This window comes from Megascapheus bottae, chromosome 10 (assembly GCF_031878675.1).
Source record: "Megascapheus bottae isolate mThoBot1 chromosome 10, mThoBot2.hap1, whole genome shotgun sequence".
Lineage (NCBI taxonomy): Eukaryota > Metazoa > Chordata > Mammalia > Rodentia > Geomyidae > Megascapheus > Megascapheus bottae.
In genome coordinates, this window is record NC_143518.1 from 16,362,849 (window position 1) to 16,376,909 (window position 14,061).

The 14,061-nt window shown below is 36.8% G+C and overlaps 1 protein-coding gene across 1 annotated transcript in view; it reads right to left on the minus strand.

The window, feature by feature from the left end:
* Positions 1 to 14,061, minus strand: part of Pla2g4a (phospholipase A2 group IVA) — a 115,925-nt gene that overhangs the window by 77,308 nt on the left and 24,556 nt on the right. Inside the window, exon 2 of the mRNA XM_090340210.1 lies at positions 12,136 to 12,235. Coding sequence (XP_090196336.1) covers positions 12,136 to 12,168 — 33 coding nt within the window. The 5' untranslated portion in view covers positions 12,169 to 12,235. The remainder of the gene's footprint in view (positions 1 to 12,135; positions 12,236 to 14,061) is intronic.

Sequence of the window (14,061 nt, forward strand, 5' to 3'; positions counted from 1 at the left end):
TTTCATGGACTGGGCCAGGAGTTTGGCCTAGTGGTAGAGTGCTTGCTTAGCATGCACAAAAACCCAGGTTTCATTCCTCAGTACCACATACATAGAAAAAAGCCGGAAGTGGTGCTGAGGCTCAAGTGGTAGAGCTCTAGCCTTGAGAAAGTTCAAGGACAGTGCTCTGAGCTCAAGCCCAGGACTGGCAAAAAAAAAAGTTTCATGGACTTTTCCTGCCTGAGCTAGCTTCAAAGTATGATCCTCAGCCACCTGAGTAACTAGGATAACAAGCACAAGCCACCAAAACCTGGTTGAGTATTTTGATTGTTTTCATCTTAGCAGAACCCACAATACCTCATTCCATAAGCTTTCCCTATAGCTTAAACGTTCTGAAATTGGCTAATAAGAGAATAAGTTAAAGACTACACTATACAGTAAGTAAAGTAAGCATTGACAATTGAAAAAGTCACAAATCATTGAGTAGGATTAATAAGGGCTGGTAACAATGGGATATGAACACAAAAGTTGCACAACACTGAGGAACTTCTGAAACAATCCCTATTGATTCCATAATTAATATTCAGATTCATAATAGCATAAAAGTAAATTCATTGACATTGGGTATAACTTCCATTGAACAGTAGAAAAGCATGGCAACTTTGAAGATGATTCTTCCTAGATTTTATTCTCAAAAAGAAATAACCTCAAAAGCTATAGGTTATGAATAGTAATCATTTTACTCAACAGAGATTAAAAAATTGTCAGCATTAATTCTTTTCCAAAATGCAGTGTCATGTTAATTATTGCTATTTAAGGTAAAATGTACACATTTCTTCACTGAAATATGTATACTGTGTGAAGCTCATAATGATTTTATATCAAAATATTAGAATGAACCAGTGGCTCATGCATATAATTCCACCTACTCAGGCAGCTAAGATCTGAGGATCATGATTCAAAGCCACCCTAAACAGGAAAATCTTGAGATATTATTTTCAATTAACCACTAGGAAAACAGAAGCAGAGCTGGGCTCAAAGTGGTAAAGTGCTAGCCTTGAGAGAAAAAGCTCAGGGACAGCACCTAGCCCTGGGTTCAAGCCCTGTAACTGACCAAAAATAAATAAATAAATAAAAAGCCAAATATACAAATTACTATGTAAATAATGAGTTCAAGGGCCAGGAGTTTGGCCTAGTGGTTAAAGTGCTTGCCTAGCATGCATGAAGACCCGGGTTCGATTCCTCGGCACCACATACATAGAAAAAAGCCGGAAGTGGTGCTGAGGCTCAAGTGATAGAGCTCTAGCCTTGAGAAAGTCCAAGGACAGTGCTCAGGCCCTGAGCTCAAGCCCAGGACTGGCAAAAAAAAAAAAATAATAATAATGAGTTCAAAATGCCTTTGGACACTTTTATTAACTACCTAACCACCAACTGTTTTAAGCCATGTGGTAATATAAAACAAAATAAAACTTGCGATCATGTCTGACATATAAAAGCAAAAGGTAAGAATTATATCCAAAATATCCTCAATAATAACCATATAAACAGAATGGAATTAAATTAAAAGACAAAAATTATAGAATTCTATATTTTATGAAATTAATTTCAATGTAAAGAAGAAATAGATCACAGACAAACAAAATTTAAAAGAATGTGTTGTCATTAAGTCTGACATATAAGAAATATTAGAAGGATATTTTTTTTTTTTGCCAGTCCTGGGCTTAAGCTCAGGGCCTGAGCACTGTCCTTGGATTTTTCTCAAGGCTAGGGCTCTACCACTTGAGCCTCACACCACTTCTGGCTTTTTTTATGTATATGTGGTACCAAGGAATTGAACCCCGGTCTTCATGCATGCTAGGCAAGCACTCTACCACTAGGCCAAACTCCTGGCCCCTAGAAGGATATTTTAAGAGATAGAAGAAAATGTCACAGATAGAAACTCAGATCTACACAAAGAAAACAAAAATATTTGAAAATAAATAAATGTAAAATAAATATATAACTATGTCTAACAGGTAACATTTTTCAAGCTAATAATAGCAAAAATATATTCATATACACATATGCATACATGTACATGTATGCTTATGTGTAAATGAAATGAATGGCAACAACAATAAAGAATAATAAAAGGGAAGTGTTAAGAGTACTTATACAACACAGTGCTGTTTAAAAATACTCACAGGCAGGCACTGGTGTCTCACATCTATAATCCTAGCTATTGAGAAGGCTGAGACCTAAGAATTGCAATTCAAAGATAGCTGGAGCAAGAAAGTCTGTGAGATTCATCTCCAATAAAATACACATACACAAATACTCGCACACCCGCGCGCGCGCACACACACACACACACAAGTATGCACACACGCACACAAATCTAGAAGTGAAGCTGTGACTCAAGCAACAGAGAACTAGACTTGAGTAAAAATGCTCAGGAACAGTACAAACCCTGAGTTCAAGCCTCAAGCCTGGCACAGAAGAAGCAGAAGCTGAAGCAGAAGCAGCAGTAGCAGCAGCAGCAGAGGAGGAGGAGGAGGAAGTGGAGGAAGAGAAGGAGGTGGTAAATTCACATTAGTTACAAACTAATTTCAAACTCTATGGCAAGCATTTTTTTTAAGGAAGAAGAAAATTGCACCTGGTAAGCTAAGAGGAGGAAATAAATAGAAAAAAAATTATTTCCAATAAATGCTCAATTAAAATGAAAAAAAAATAGTATAGAAATGAAATAGACAACAGACATAAAGTTGTGGAAAAAATATATGTATGTGCAGTAGACCAGGTGAGGTGGTAATCCTAGCTACTCAGGGGGCTGAGATTTGAGGATGGAAGTTCAAAGCCAGCCCATGCTCTAAAGACCATGACACATCTCCAATTAACCTCTAGAAAAGCGGAAGTGGTGTTGTGGTTCAAGGAGTAGGATGGTAATCTTGAGCCAGAGAGCTCAGGGACAGCACTCAAGCCCAGAGATCAAGCCCCATGACCAAAAAAAAAAAATGCAGTAGATATTAATCCAAGTGTATGAAAAATCCTAGACATCAATACCATAAACAAATCAATTCAAAGATATTGTCAGAGAAGAAAAAAAATACCAAATTATATATTTGTCTATAAGAAATCTACTTTAAAAATAAAGAAATAAGAAAGGTACCTTGCTAATATTAGTCAAAAAGAAGTTCGAAGTTGCTATATTTCAGGGAGAACAAACATTAAAGCATAAAGAACAATTGGGAATGAAGAATAACATTATTTATGATAATGGGGTGTATGCTGAACCTTTGCAGAGTACTTTGCCTAACAGCAGCACATAGTACTTTGCTCAACTTTGCACAGAATATTCAAGATACATAATATCATTAAGCAAATTTTACACATTTTTTTAAAACAGGCCAGGCATAGTGACTCATTTTTGTAACCACAGCTAACCAGAAGGTAGTGGTCAGTATCGAACTCATCTTAATCACTCAAAAAAGGAAGTAGTGGCTCAAAGTGGAAGCCTTGAGCAAAAAGAACTTAGGGACAGTGCCTAGGCCCTGAGTTCAAGCCTCAGGACTAACAAAAAAAAAAAAAAAGAAAGAAAGAAAGACTCATACACTATGAGTAAATTGGATTTATCCCAGATATACAAGCCTTTATTGAAATTTGAATACGTTACTCAAATTTATAACAAATCCCATAACAAGTTAAAAAAAGTCACATTACTGTATTAATAAGTGCATAAAATCATTTGACACAATTCAACATCAATTCGTGATTAATATAAAAGAACTATCAGTAAGCTAGGAAAACTTCTTCACCTACATAAAGAAGATCTTCAAAAAAGCCAACAGGTAGCTAGATGCAGTTGGCTCATGTCTATAATCCTAGCTGGTCAAGATTCTGAGACTGAAAGAAATGCTACCTGAAGCTGTACCAGACAGAAACATCCTTGAGGTATCTCCACTAGCCAGAAAAAAAAAAAAAAAAAAGAAGTCAGCTACAGGCTAAGAGTGATAGAGCATGCACAGTGAAACAAGGAAAAGGAGCAAGAGCATGAATTCAAGCCTCTTTCCTGAAACAAACAAACAAGAAATGTGGAAGGAACGTTAACTCCCTAATGTCCTGCTATTTATAATAATGTTTTGTTGCTATAATAATAATAGATGTTCATCACTAGAAATGTTATTATTTAAACACCTGGCTGGGAGTTTGGCCTACTGGTGGAGTGCTTGCTTAGCATGCACAAAGGCCAGAGTTCGATTCTTCAGTACCACATACATAGACAAAAGCCAGAAGTGGTTTTGAGGCTCAAGTGGTAGAGTTCTAGCCTTGAGAAAGCCCACGGACAGTGCTCAGGCCCTGAGCTCAAGCCCGGGACTGGCAAAATAAACAAACAAACAAACAAACAAACACCAGTAGCATGAAATTCTGGAAGGCTAAATGATTTTCTGGCAAGTCACAGATCGTAAGAGGGATAATTTTATTAGATTCTAGTCTTACTGGTCCCTGATCTTTTATTCTTTCTAGATTCCTTAAACACAGAGAATAATAAAACTGTATCAGTAACTTTAACAATAATAAATCTAGCATATGTGAATATGTTTTAAAAATTCAGTGTATCTGATTGACTAGAGACACATATACTTAGTCTACCTAAAGACCTAATAATTGGTCTTCCATTCATCTTTCTTTTTAAAAAAATTTTGTACTCATTTATTGGCTTAGTTCTGCCTTCTTAACTAGAATGAATGAACTACTCCAGGGCTGTCCATCACTTTTCTTAATTTTTCTAAGTAAATTTTGGAAGCATCACAAGTTTTCAGGTTGCCTATAAACTATTTTCAAAACAAGAGTAGCAAAATTTGTTGACCATTTCTTTCAAAGGGCTAGTGGCAATAAGACAGTATCAAATGATTGTTGTATGTGTTCTTGGAGAAAAGTGCTCACTTTCTATAAAAAATTATGGATAATCCCTGGCTATGTTTCCTGAAGCCAGTATCGCTGCAGAACAGCCCACCTGGGCTAGATTCTGACTTGGACAGAAAACTTGGGCGAATGGCATAGGAATAGTGCCAGGGGAAATGGAATGCACATTGAATGCACATCCAGTGTTCCCCAGGAGAAATGAATGAGTCAGGATAGTGCTAGAAGGTAGCTGGCAGTGTAAGATGTCCTATTTCTATAGAGATGTCAAATCTAAATCTAATCCACTGACTTAGTCACAAAGAATAAGCCCTGCCTGCAGGTCTAGTATTACCTTATGCTGAGAATCTTTCCTCACCATAATCTTTTCCATAGTACAAACCAAAACCCTGTTTTCTTTTCACAATTAAGATTAACCAAGCATTGGGGAAACAACTGTGTATTAAGTTTATCCTAGTGAATTACATTGATATCATTAACTAAAATAATGAGCTTTGAGAAAAATAACTAACGTGCATGAAACCAATTTGGGGATTTGTCTGTTTAAAATTTTATTGTTAACAAGAACCAAATTTAAAATCATAAAACAATTTTGTTGAAAGAGGAGGAAGATTCTGCATGCAAAAACATTGTTTGTCTCTACTCAACTGTCATTACCTAAGATTAACCAAAATTAAAGACTACAAGTATGATAGGGACTAGGGAATCCTATTTCTGGGGCCAGAAGTCATCATCACGATAATCAAAATCACACAAATTCAAACAGATCTCAGAAGTGATTTTAATGAAATATTGTCATATTGTTTTTATCTGTAAATCATGGGACTTTTTTCTGTTTACTTACTTGGACTTTCATTTTCTACTTTTTTTATTTTTATTATTGGGGTAATACTTGGAGGAGTTACCGTTACACTGACAAGTCTTCTCATTATTTTTGTCCCCATTTCCCTCCCTACAGCTACTCCCAATCATTTTGCTTTCCCCCTTTCCTTTCCTATTTCAAATAAACATATATACAATATACCAGGTAACAAAGTCAGATACTATAACAATATGAGAGTAACCAAAGGGCAAAAAATGAGAAGAAAAATAGCAGTACATTAAGAACAACAATCACACAAGATGAAGCTCTTGTTTCCATATCCTAGAAATTCTTTCATTTTTGACTTTCACTTTCTGATATGGAGTTTCATTATAATATAAGGAACATGCATAGGCATTACATTATTATTTCCCCATTTTTTAAAAGAATAACCAACATTACATATTTATAATATCACGTTCTCTTATGATGCTTTAAGAATTCCAAAAGGTAAGAGAGGCAGGGTTGTTCATGCCTGTAATCCTGGCTACGCAAGAGGCTGAGATCTGAGGTTCACAGTTCAAAGCCAGCCCAAGCTCAAAGCCAGACCAGGCCCTAAAGACTTTGAGACTCTTATCTCCTATTAGTCACTAAAAAAGGGGAAGTGAGGCTGGGGGTTAAGGGATAAGAAGGTAACGTTAGGCTGAAGAGCTCAGGGACAACACCCAGGTCCAGGGGTAGGGCGGTAGCCTTGAGCTGAAGAGCTCCAGGACAGCGCCCAGGCACAGAGTTCAAGCCTCATGATACACACACACACACACACACACACACACACACACACACACACACACACACAAAATAAAGAATTCCAAATGGTGGATTGCCTATTTTGTACAAGTTATTTTAATGTCCCAGTTGCCTGCCCTACTAACATGCTTTGTTATGTCTAGCATAGTTTTAAAGAAAATCATGATCAAAATATGGCTTGATTCTGAGCACTGGTGATTCACATCTCTAATCCTAAACAACTCAGAACACTGAAATATGAGGATAGCAGTTCAAAAACAGTCCTGCCAGGAAAGTCTATGAAACTCTTATTTCCAATTAATCACCAAAAAGCCATAAGAGGAGCTGTGGGTCAAGCAATAAAGTGCTATTCTTGAATGAAAAGGCTAAGGGGCAGGGCCCAGGCCCTGAGTTCAAGCCCCAGGACTAGCACTCCTCCCCAAAACATATATGACTCAAGATTCTTCTCTTCCTTGAGCAAGAATCTTGTCACTTATACAATAAGTAAGCATATCAAATTTGAAAATATGTGTATCTTTTAAATGAAAGCATAGAGTATACTTTCACTACAATAGTTGTTTTTAAGAGAGTCTATACTAGCCTAAAACTCACAATCCTGTTTCAGCTTTCTGAGTGCTGGGATTACTCTGTTGCAATAAAATTGTGACTCCTGTAACAGTAAGGAAGAAAAAAATAATATAAAGAAATATTTGATAGTATCGGTTTGGCTCTAAAATTTTCATTTATTGACAAAGCCATGGTGAAATGATAGTAATTATTGTAACTATAATATCATTTCAATTCCTAAAATGAAACAGTGACACAAATTATTCACACCAGAATTAGAATTTCAGTACAATGTCTCTGGTGGTAACTAAAAATTAAATAAAACAATAGCAACAAAAAACTTACCCAGTGATTATTAGAGATTGAGAAGGTTGCTAATAAATGGAGGAAAAGTAGCAAAAGGATAGTTGGGTACAAACAATGCATGCTGTATTCATATATTGAAATATCACACCAATACTAATATGCATTATTAAAGTGTTAATTTAAAAATCTTTAAGAAGTTTAGACTACAACATAGACACAAATATGAACAGTCCTTTTACATACAGACAGCCAGTTTCAATGTCACTACAACTATCTAACAGAGACTGGAAACAGCATTAAATATGTTCCCAAACTGCTAGTTTCAACAGGAACACAGAAAATTAAAAGTTCCTCCTAACAGATCATTTCTATAGACACTTCTTTTAAATTGTAATACCACAAAATTAAAGACTATTGGCAACTACTGACACCCAGCACAAGAGCAGACCATTCCATAGAATAGCTACGCTACTACATTTGCAATGCTTCAGGAATTGAAAGTCATCTTGCAACATGACCACATGCAAATTGAAACCACAATAAAGATGACTGAGAAGATTTTATAAAGAATGAAATGGAAGCCTGGGAACTAGAGAACAAAATTTTTGACCAGGGGATTGTTTCTCATCTGTGTTCTACAGTAAAGAAGCAGAAAGGAGAATATAGGTCCCCAATCAATTTGTGTACATTTCTGTGACTTTGAAATCACAGTATGGCTCTGTGTGTGTGTGTGTGTGTGTGTGTGTGTGTGTGTGTGTGTGTGTGTGTGTGTGTGTGTGTGTGTTGGGCACTGTCTGTGAGCTTTGCATGTTCCAAGCTAGCACTCTACCCACGTTAAGCCACAGCTCTATTTCTGGATATTTGGTGGCTATTTGGAGGTAAGAATCTCATGGAGTTTCCTGCCCAGGCTAGCATTGAACCACAGTCCTCAAATCCCCAGCCCCTGCATAGTTCTAATTAAAAGGTGTAAGCCTTGGTCACTTGTCCCAGGTTACCTATTTTTGTATGTATGATTTTCCCATAATAGCACCTTATTTTCTGACTTCTCTGGGAAAAGATCATTTGGCTAAACTTCAGAAACACTAACTTTGTGTACACAGAAATTTATTATTCATAAAAGCCCTGCCAGACAGACACAGAAGGTACAATCCATACCCTGTCTTTCCAAGAGGCAGAGTCCTGGCGCTCTTGCACACATAACTTGTAAGACGACAGCCACTACAGACACACTAGTTCTTTGATTGCTTACCCAGAGATTTTTTTTTTCCTATTTTACTGGAATACTACCTGTCACATTTTGGGTAAAACTTCCAGTCATCCTACAATGGCATTTTTAGAAGAGCTTTGCATGATAGCCAGAAGTCATGCTGGCATTCCAAGTGGCGGATGGGAGGCCAACCCCACTTTGTGTTAAAAAAAAAAAAACAGTTTCTGGAGCAGTGATTCTCCATTGCTGGGAGGGGGTAGGATTAGTTGTGGATCATGTTACTCCAAAGATATGACTCATACTTGCAGAGTAAAAAGGTGGAAATTTTCATCATTATTTTATATTTGATGTCTCCTTATGAAGTTGATGCCTCCCTGGTTAAAGAACAAAAAAGTTTGTTTTCCCCTTTAAGGTTGGGAAACATCTTATAGCAGATCTAGAAAAATGAGGAATCATTCCATCACATGTACATAATACAACTTTCTACTACATCGTGTGTTGTGTGTGTGCATGTATGTGCATGCATGTGTACACGTGCTCTAATACTGGGGTTTGAACCCAGGGTCTGAGCACTCTTTCTTAGATTTTTTTTTCTCTCAAGGCTAGCACTCTACCACTTAAGCGATAGCTCCACTTCTAGCTTTTAGTGGGTAATTTGTGATAAGCATCTCAACGAATTTCTTGCCTGGGCTGGCTTTGAACTGTGATCCTCAGATCTCATGATCTCATCCTCCCAGTTAGCCAGGATTAGAAGAGTGAGCCACCAATGCCACTTCCTTTTAAAAGCTAGCACCACTGAAAGTAGAAGCTTACTGGCTTCCAAACTCTGTCCCTACACCCCAAGTATAACAAGAATCAGCCCAATCTCATGGGCCTGCAGAAAACTAAACTGTTTTTGTCTTTCTGCACCAACACGCAATACTAATTAACTAGCTTGATTTTACCCATCTTCCTTTCTTGCTAATATAGGTTTATGTTGAGCATATTAGCTTACATATTTTGAAGAATACTTCTCTAGCCAATACTTAGTATTGGTAACAACAACTGAAAACAAAGATACTAATACTGAACCTTAAAATATTCCATGTAGTTTGATTTTTAAATAGTTTCTGATTTGTAGTGGTAAAGTGCTTCCCTCGCATGGGTTTGATTCCTCAGTACCACATTAAAAACAATAAAAGAAATAAAATAAAAAGAGAAATATTTATAAAAAGTCTGATTTTCAAACACATTTTAAGTAAAAAATATGTATTAGAAGAAGAACCTAGCAAATATTGGTGGCTCATGCCTATAATTCTAGCTACTCAAGAAGCAAAGATAGAGAGGATCTTGGTTTAAAGTCACACAGAAAGAAAAATTTCAGAAAACAAATCTCAACAACAACAAAAACAGCCTAACATTCCAGATACAGTGGGGGATATAAACAGATAGATCATGATTCAAGCTGGCCAGGCAGAAAAAGAAAATTAAATAAACAAGAAAACAAAAAATAAAAAAATAGAACAAAAAGGAATGGAGGTGTGGTTCAAATGGCAAAACACTTGCTTAGCAATAACAAGTTTATGTTCTAGCATACTCACTTTCATTTTCTTCCCTTCTCCACCATTTGAGCTACAATCTCAGATCTTTTGTTTTCATTTATTTTGAGACAGGGTCAAATTGTCTTTGCTCAAGCTGGCCTCCCACTTCCTCCACTTTCATAAAGTCAGGATTGAAGGCATGAACTATTAAGCCATGTATAGGGTGAATATTGCAAATGTAAAACTACAGTAAGTTGAACAATTAAGATTTAGACACTATACTTGCTATAGCTCAGTTTAAGAGAGAGTCAAAAAGAAAAGTTTTGAACAACAACAAACTAGTAATAAGAATATAAGAAAATAGCTGAGCATAGTGGCTCAAGCCTGTAATCCTAGCTACTCAGGAGGCTAAGATCTGAGGATCAAGGTTCAAAGCCAGCCCCAGGCATGATAGCCCATGAGATTCTTATCTCCAATAAACCACCAGAAAACCAGAAGAGCTGAAGAGCTCAAGGACAGTGCTCAGTGCCCAGGTTTCAAGCCCCACAACTGACAAAAATAAAATCTATTTCTAATCTATATAAACTTGAGTCTCATGTTAAATTCAGCAAGGAATTTTATTTTTTATTTTTGCCAGTCCTGGGGCTTGAACTTGGGGCCTGAGAACTGTTCTTAGGCTTTTTATTCAAGGCTAATGGTCTGCCACTTGAGCCACAACACCACTTCCAGCCTTTTTCTATGTATATGGGACCAAGGAATTGCCGTCTTTGTGCATACTAGGCAAGCACTCTACCACTAAGCCAAACTCCTGGCCCCATGAAGCTTGGAAAATTACATTCAAGTACTAAAATTTGAATTACTCAACTCTTGACTCCAAAGCTAACCAACCATAGAAATTTGTTTAAAGGTTTCTCACTAAAGAAAGATTACAGAATTAATTGCCTTAGAAATGCATACAAAAACATCACCCTAAACTCAGATACTCGTTTATCTTCTTTTCTCCTAATTCTGTGAAGGGTGTAACTACACATTCAAATGCTGGCTAAGTCCTCGTCACATTTTCACTGTTGATGAAAACTCAGTATTCTTATAGATGCTTTGGAATTTTTCTCTCTTTGAATTCCTTTTCTTCTGGAAATTTGCAATGATGAAAAGAAGATAGGATTTACCTTTCTTATGTGCAATAGCCTAATTTACCACATTGAATGCTTGAGTATGAAATATAGATACTAGGACTAACGGGTGCCATCTTGACTCTTTGATGGATAATGGGGACTTTGTACAAATTCTTAGAGATGAAGCTCCACTCCCACCCACACGAGAAAGGCAGGGGAAAGGATAGGATAATAGGTTACTGGATTTGCCAGACCTGTACACTGAACTCCTGAGACTCTTTGAACTCTTGATCTGCCCCTGACCATGACCCAACCACCATTTAAGCCCCAACCACCTCAGCCACTATTGCACCATGCTCCACATCTTTTTACTTTTCTTGAGACACCAGAGCTCTCTCTTTTACTCCCCATAAAGAGTTGACCTGATTTGTTGAGATGCTTTTTCTTTTTTACTCTACTGCCCTCAGGATTCAGTTTCCTAACAGTATTATCTAAGACTGCAATTTTTTGGGGGGAGAAGGATCATTTGTCCAGGTACAGTTGCCAGCTTTTTTTTTTTTTGCCAGTCCTGGGCTTGAGTTCAGGGCCTGAGCACTGTCCTTGGACTTTTCTCAAGGCTAGAGCTCCACCACTTCAGCCTCATTTCTGGCTTTTTTCTATGTATATGGTACTGAGGAATCGAACCCGGGTCTTCATGCATGCTAGGCAAGCACTCTACCACTAGGCCAAATTCCCAGCCCCAGTTGTCAGCTTTTTAATAAAGACTCCTTTTTAATAAAGTCCTCTTAAAATGTGGCTTTTCTGTATCTATGGATCAAATTCTGATATAACAAGTACAATAACAAGCACAAGGAATTGTCAGAGTTTTACCCAACTAGCAAGACCAGCAGTATACATACACACAAATGCATTGCTTCTTTCCCAGAGAGAAGGCATGAACAGTAAATGACTTACTATAATGTGCTGATAAGGATCTATAAATGACATTTTGGTTTCAACTTCAGGACTTTTCACACTTCAAAGGTCTTCTTTGGCACTCGATCTTCTTTAAAGTCTGAAAGATAAACAATCGCCATTGTTAGCCTTCTCTTGGATACAGTTCCAAGATTTACACAATAACCAGTATGCAGAAGTAGACCAGATGGGAAGAGCTCCCTAACAGTAAATGAATGACTAGAAACACAATGACTTAGGGAAAGGGGTAAACATACTTTGATAACACTGTTTCACTTGCACATTTATTTGTTCAAATTTATTTTGTAATGACTAGGAAACTACACTTTTCTGTTTTCATTTGCCAAGTATCTTAAGAGTCATAAATTAAAATTACAATAAATGAAAAGTAGTTTTGTACGATTTATAATTTGAGAGTACATACTGTTAGTTTTTTCAATTATACAAATTCACAATAAAAAGAATGATATTTCCTACCAAGACATGTGAAAGGGTATCAACGTATGTGAATTAATGCACCTTCTATCTGGCAAATATCATGTAACCCTTTTACTAATTACAATTAAAAAAATTTTTAAAAAAATGATATTTCAATTTATCTAGTTTCATTTAGTACATTTTAATGCATTCGTGTTAGTAATCGTAATTTGATAGAAAATTTTAAATTTCATACTAGGAGTAACTTTGTATTGGTAGGAAACTAAATAAAAATATTTAAAGGAACAAGTTTCTGTTTCATTTTCAATAAAACATTTTAATCTAGGCAAAGAAAGTTCCTTTTCCATTCCATTAAAGGTTATATAATAGGAGCGAGGAATGTTACCTAGTGCCTAGGTCTAGGCCTAGTGGCAGGCCTAAAGTGCCTGCCTAGCACACACATTAAGCCCTGGGTTTGATTCCTTGGTACCACATACACAGTAAAAGTCAAAAGTGGTACTGTGACTCAAGTGGTAGAGTGCTAGCCCTGAGAAACTCAAGGACAGTGCCCAGGCCCTAAGTTAAAGCCCCAGGACTGGCTTAAAAATGTTATATAGTATTTATCCCCAGTCATCTCTTCTACATTATCTGTACTAGTTAATTGTATTACTAAAGAAAAAATACCTAAAGCTGGATGAATTATAAAGAAATATTTCATTTTTGCCAGTCCTAGGCTTGAGCTCAGGGCCTGGGCACTGTCCTTGGACTTTCTCAAGGCTTGAGCTCTACCACTTGAGCCTCAGCATCACTTCTGGCTTTTTTCTCTGTATGTGGTACCAAGGAATCAAACCCAAATCTTCGTGCATGCTAGGCAAGCATTCGACCACTTGTCCAAACTCCCCACCCCAGAAAGATTTTATTTTGATTCCTGATTCTTACCCAGAATTGAGGACATATGTGCTACTGGCCTTCTTGATCTACTAATAGCCTGAGATCTTACAGCATCCCCAAGCAAGAGGTAAGGAACCTGCATGGCAGTGGTATTCAAAATCACAGCTGCATTGCTGACTGCTGATCAATCTTGTTGTGGACTGATGTACTGACACTTTATAAATATGATCATTCATATTCTGTTGCAATGTACTATGTCTACGACTAGCATCCCAGGATAGGAATAAATAAATAAATAAATAAAACTGATGACTGTAATTTGCACTTGAGTTTGTAGTGGAATAAATATATATGTATATACCTATGACAAGTAAAAGTCATAACTATTTATCACTTCCAATTATCAAATTTTCTAAGCCATTGTTATTATATCTTATTTGAAATGCTTAATAATATCTAAACCTTACATGGTGGCTGAGGCTAATAAATTCAAAGGATACCTACAGTATTTCCCATACAGGTCACCATACAGTGAATACTCTAGAACTTCTGGTGGAATATATTCCTATATAAAGCACCTCTTCCTCACCATATACCTCTAGCCAGGAAGTGGCATCC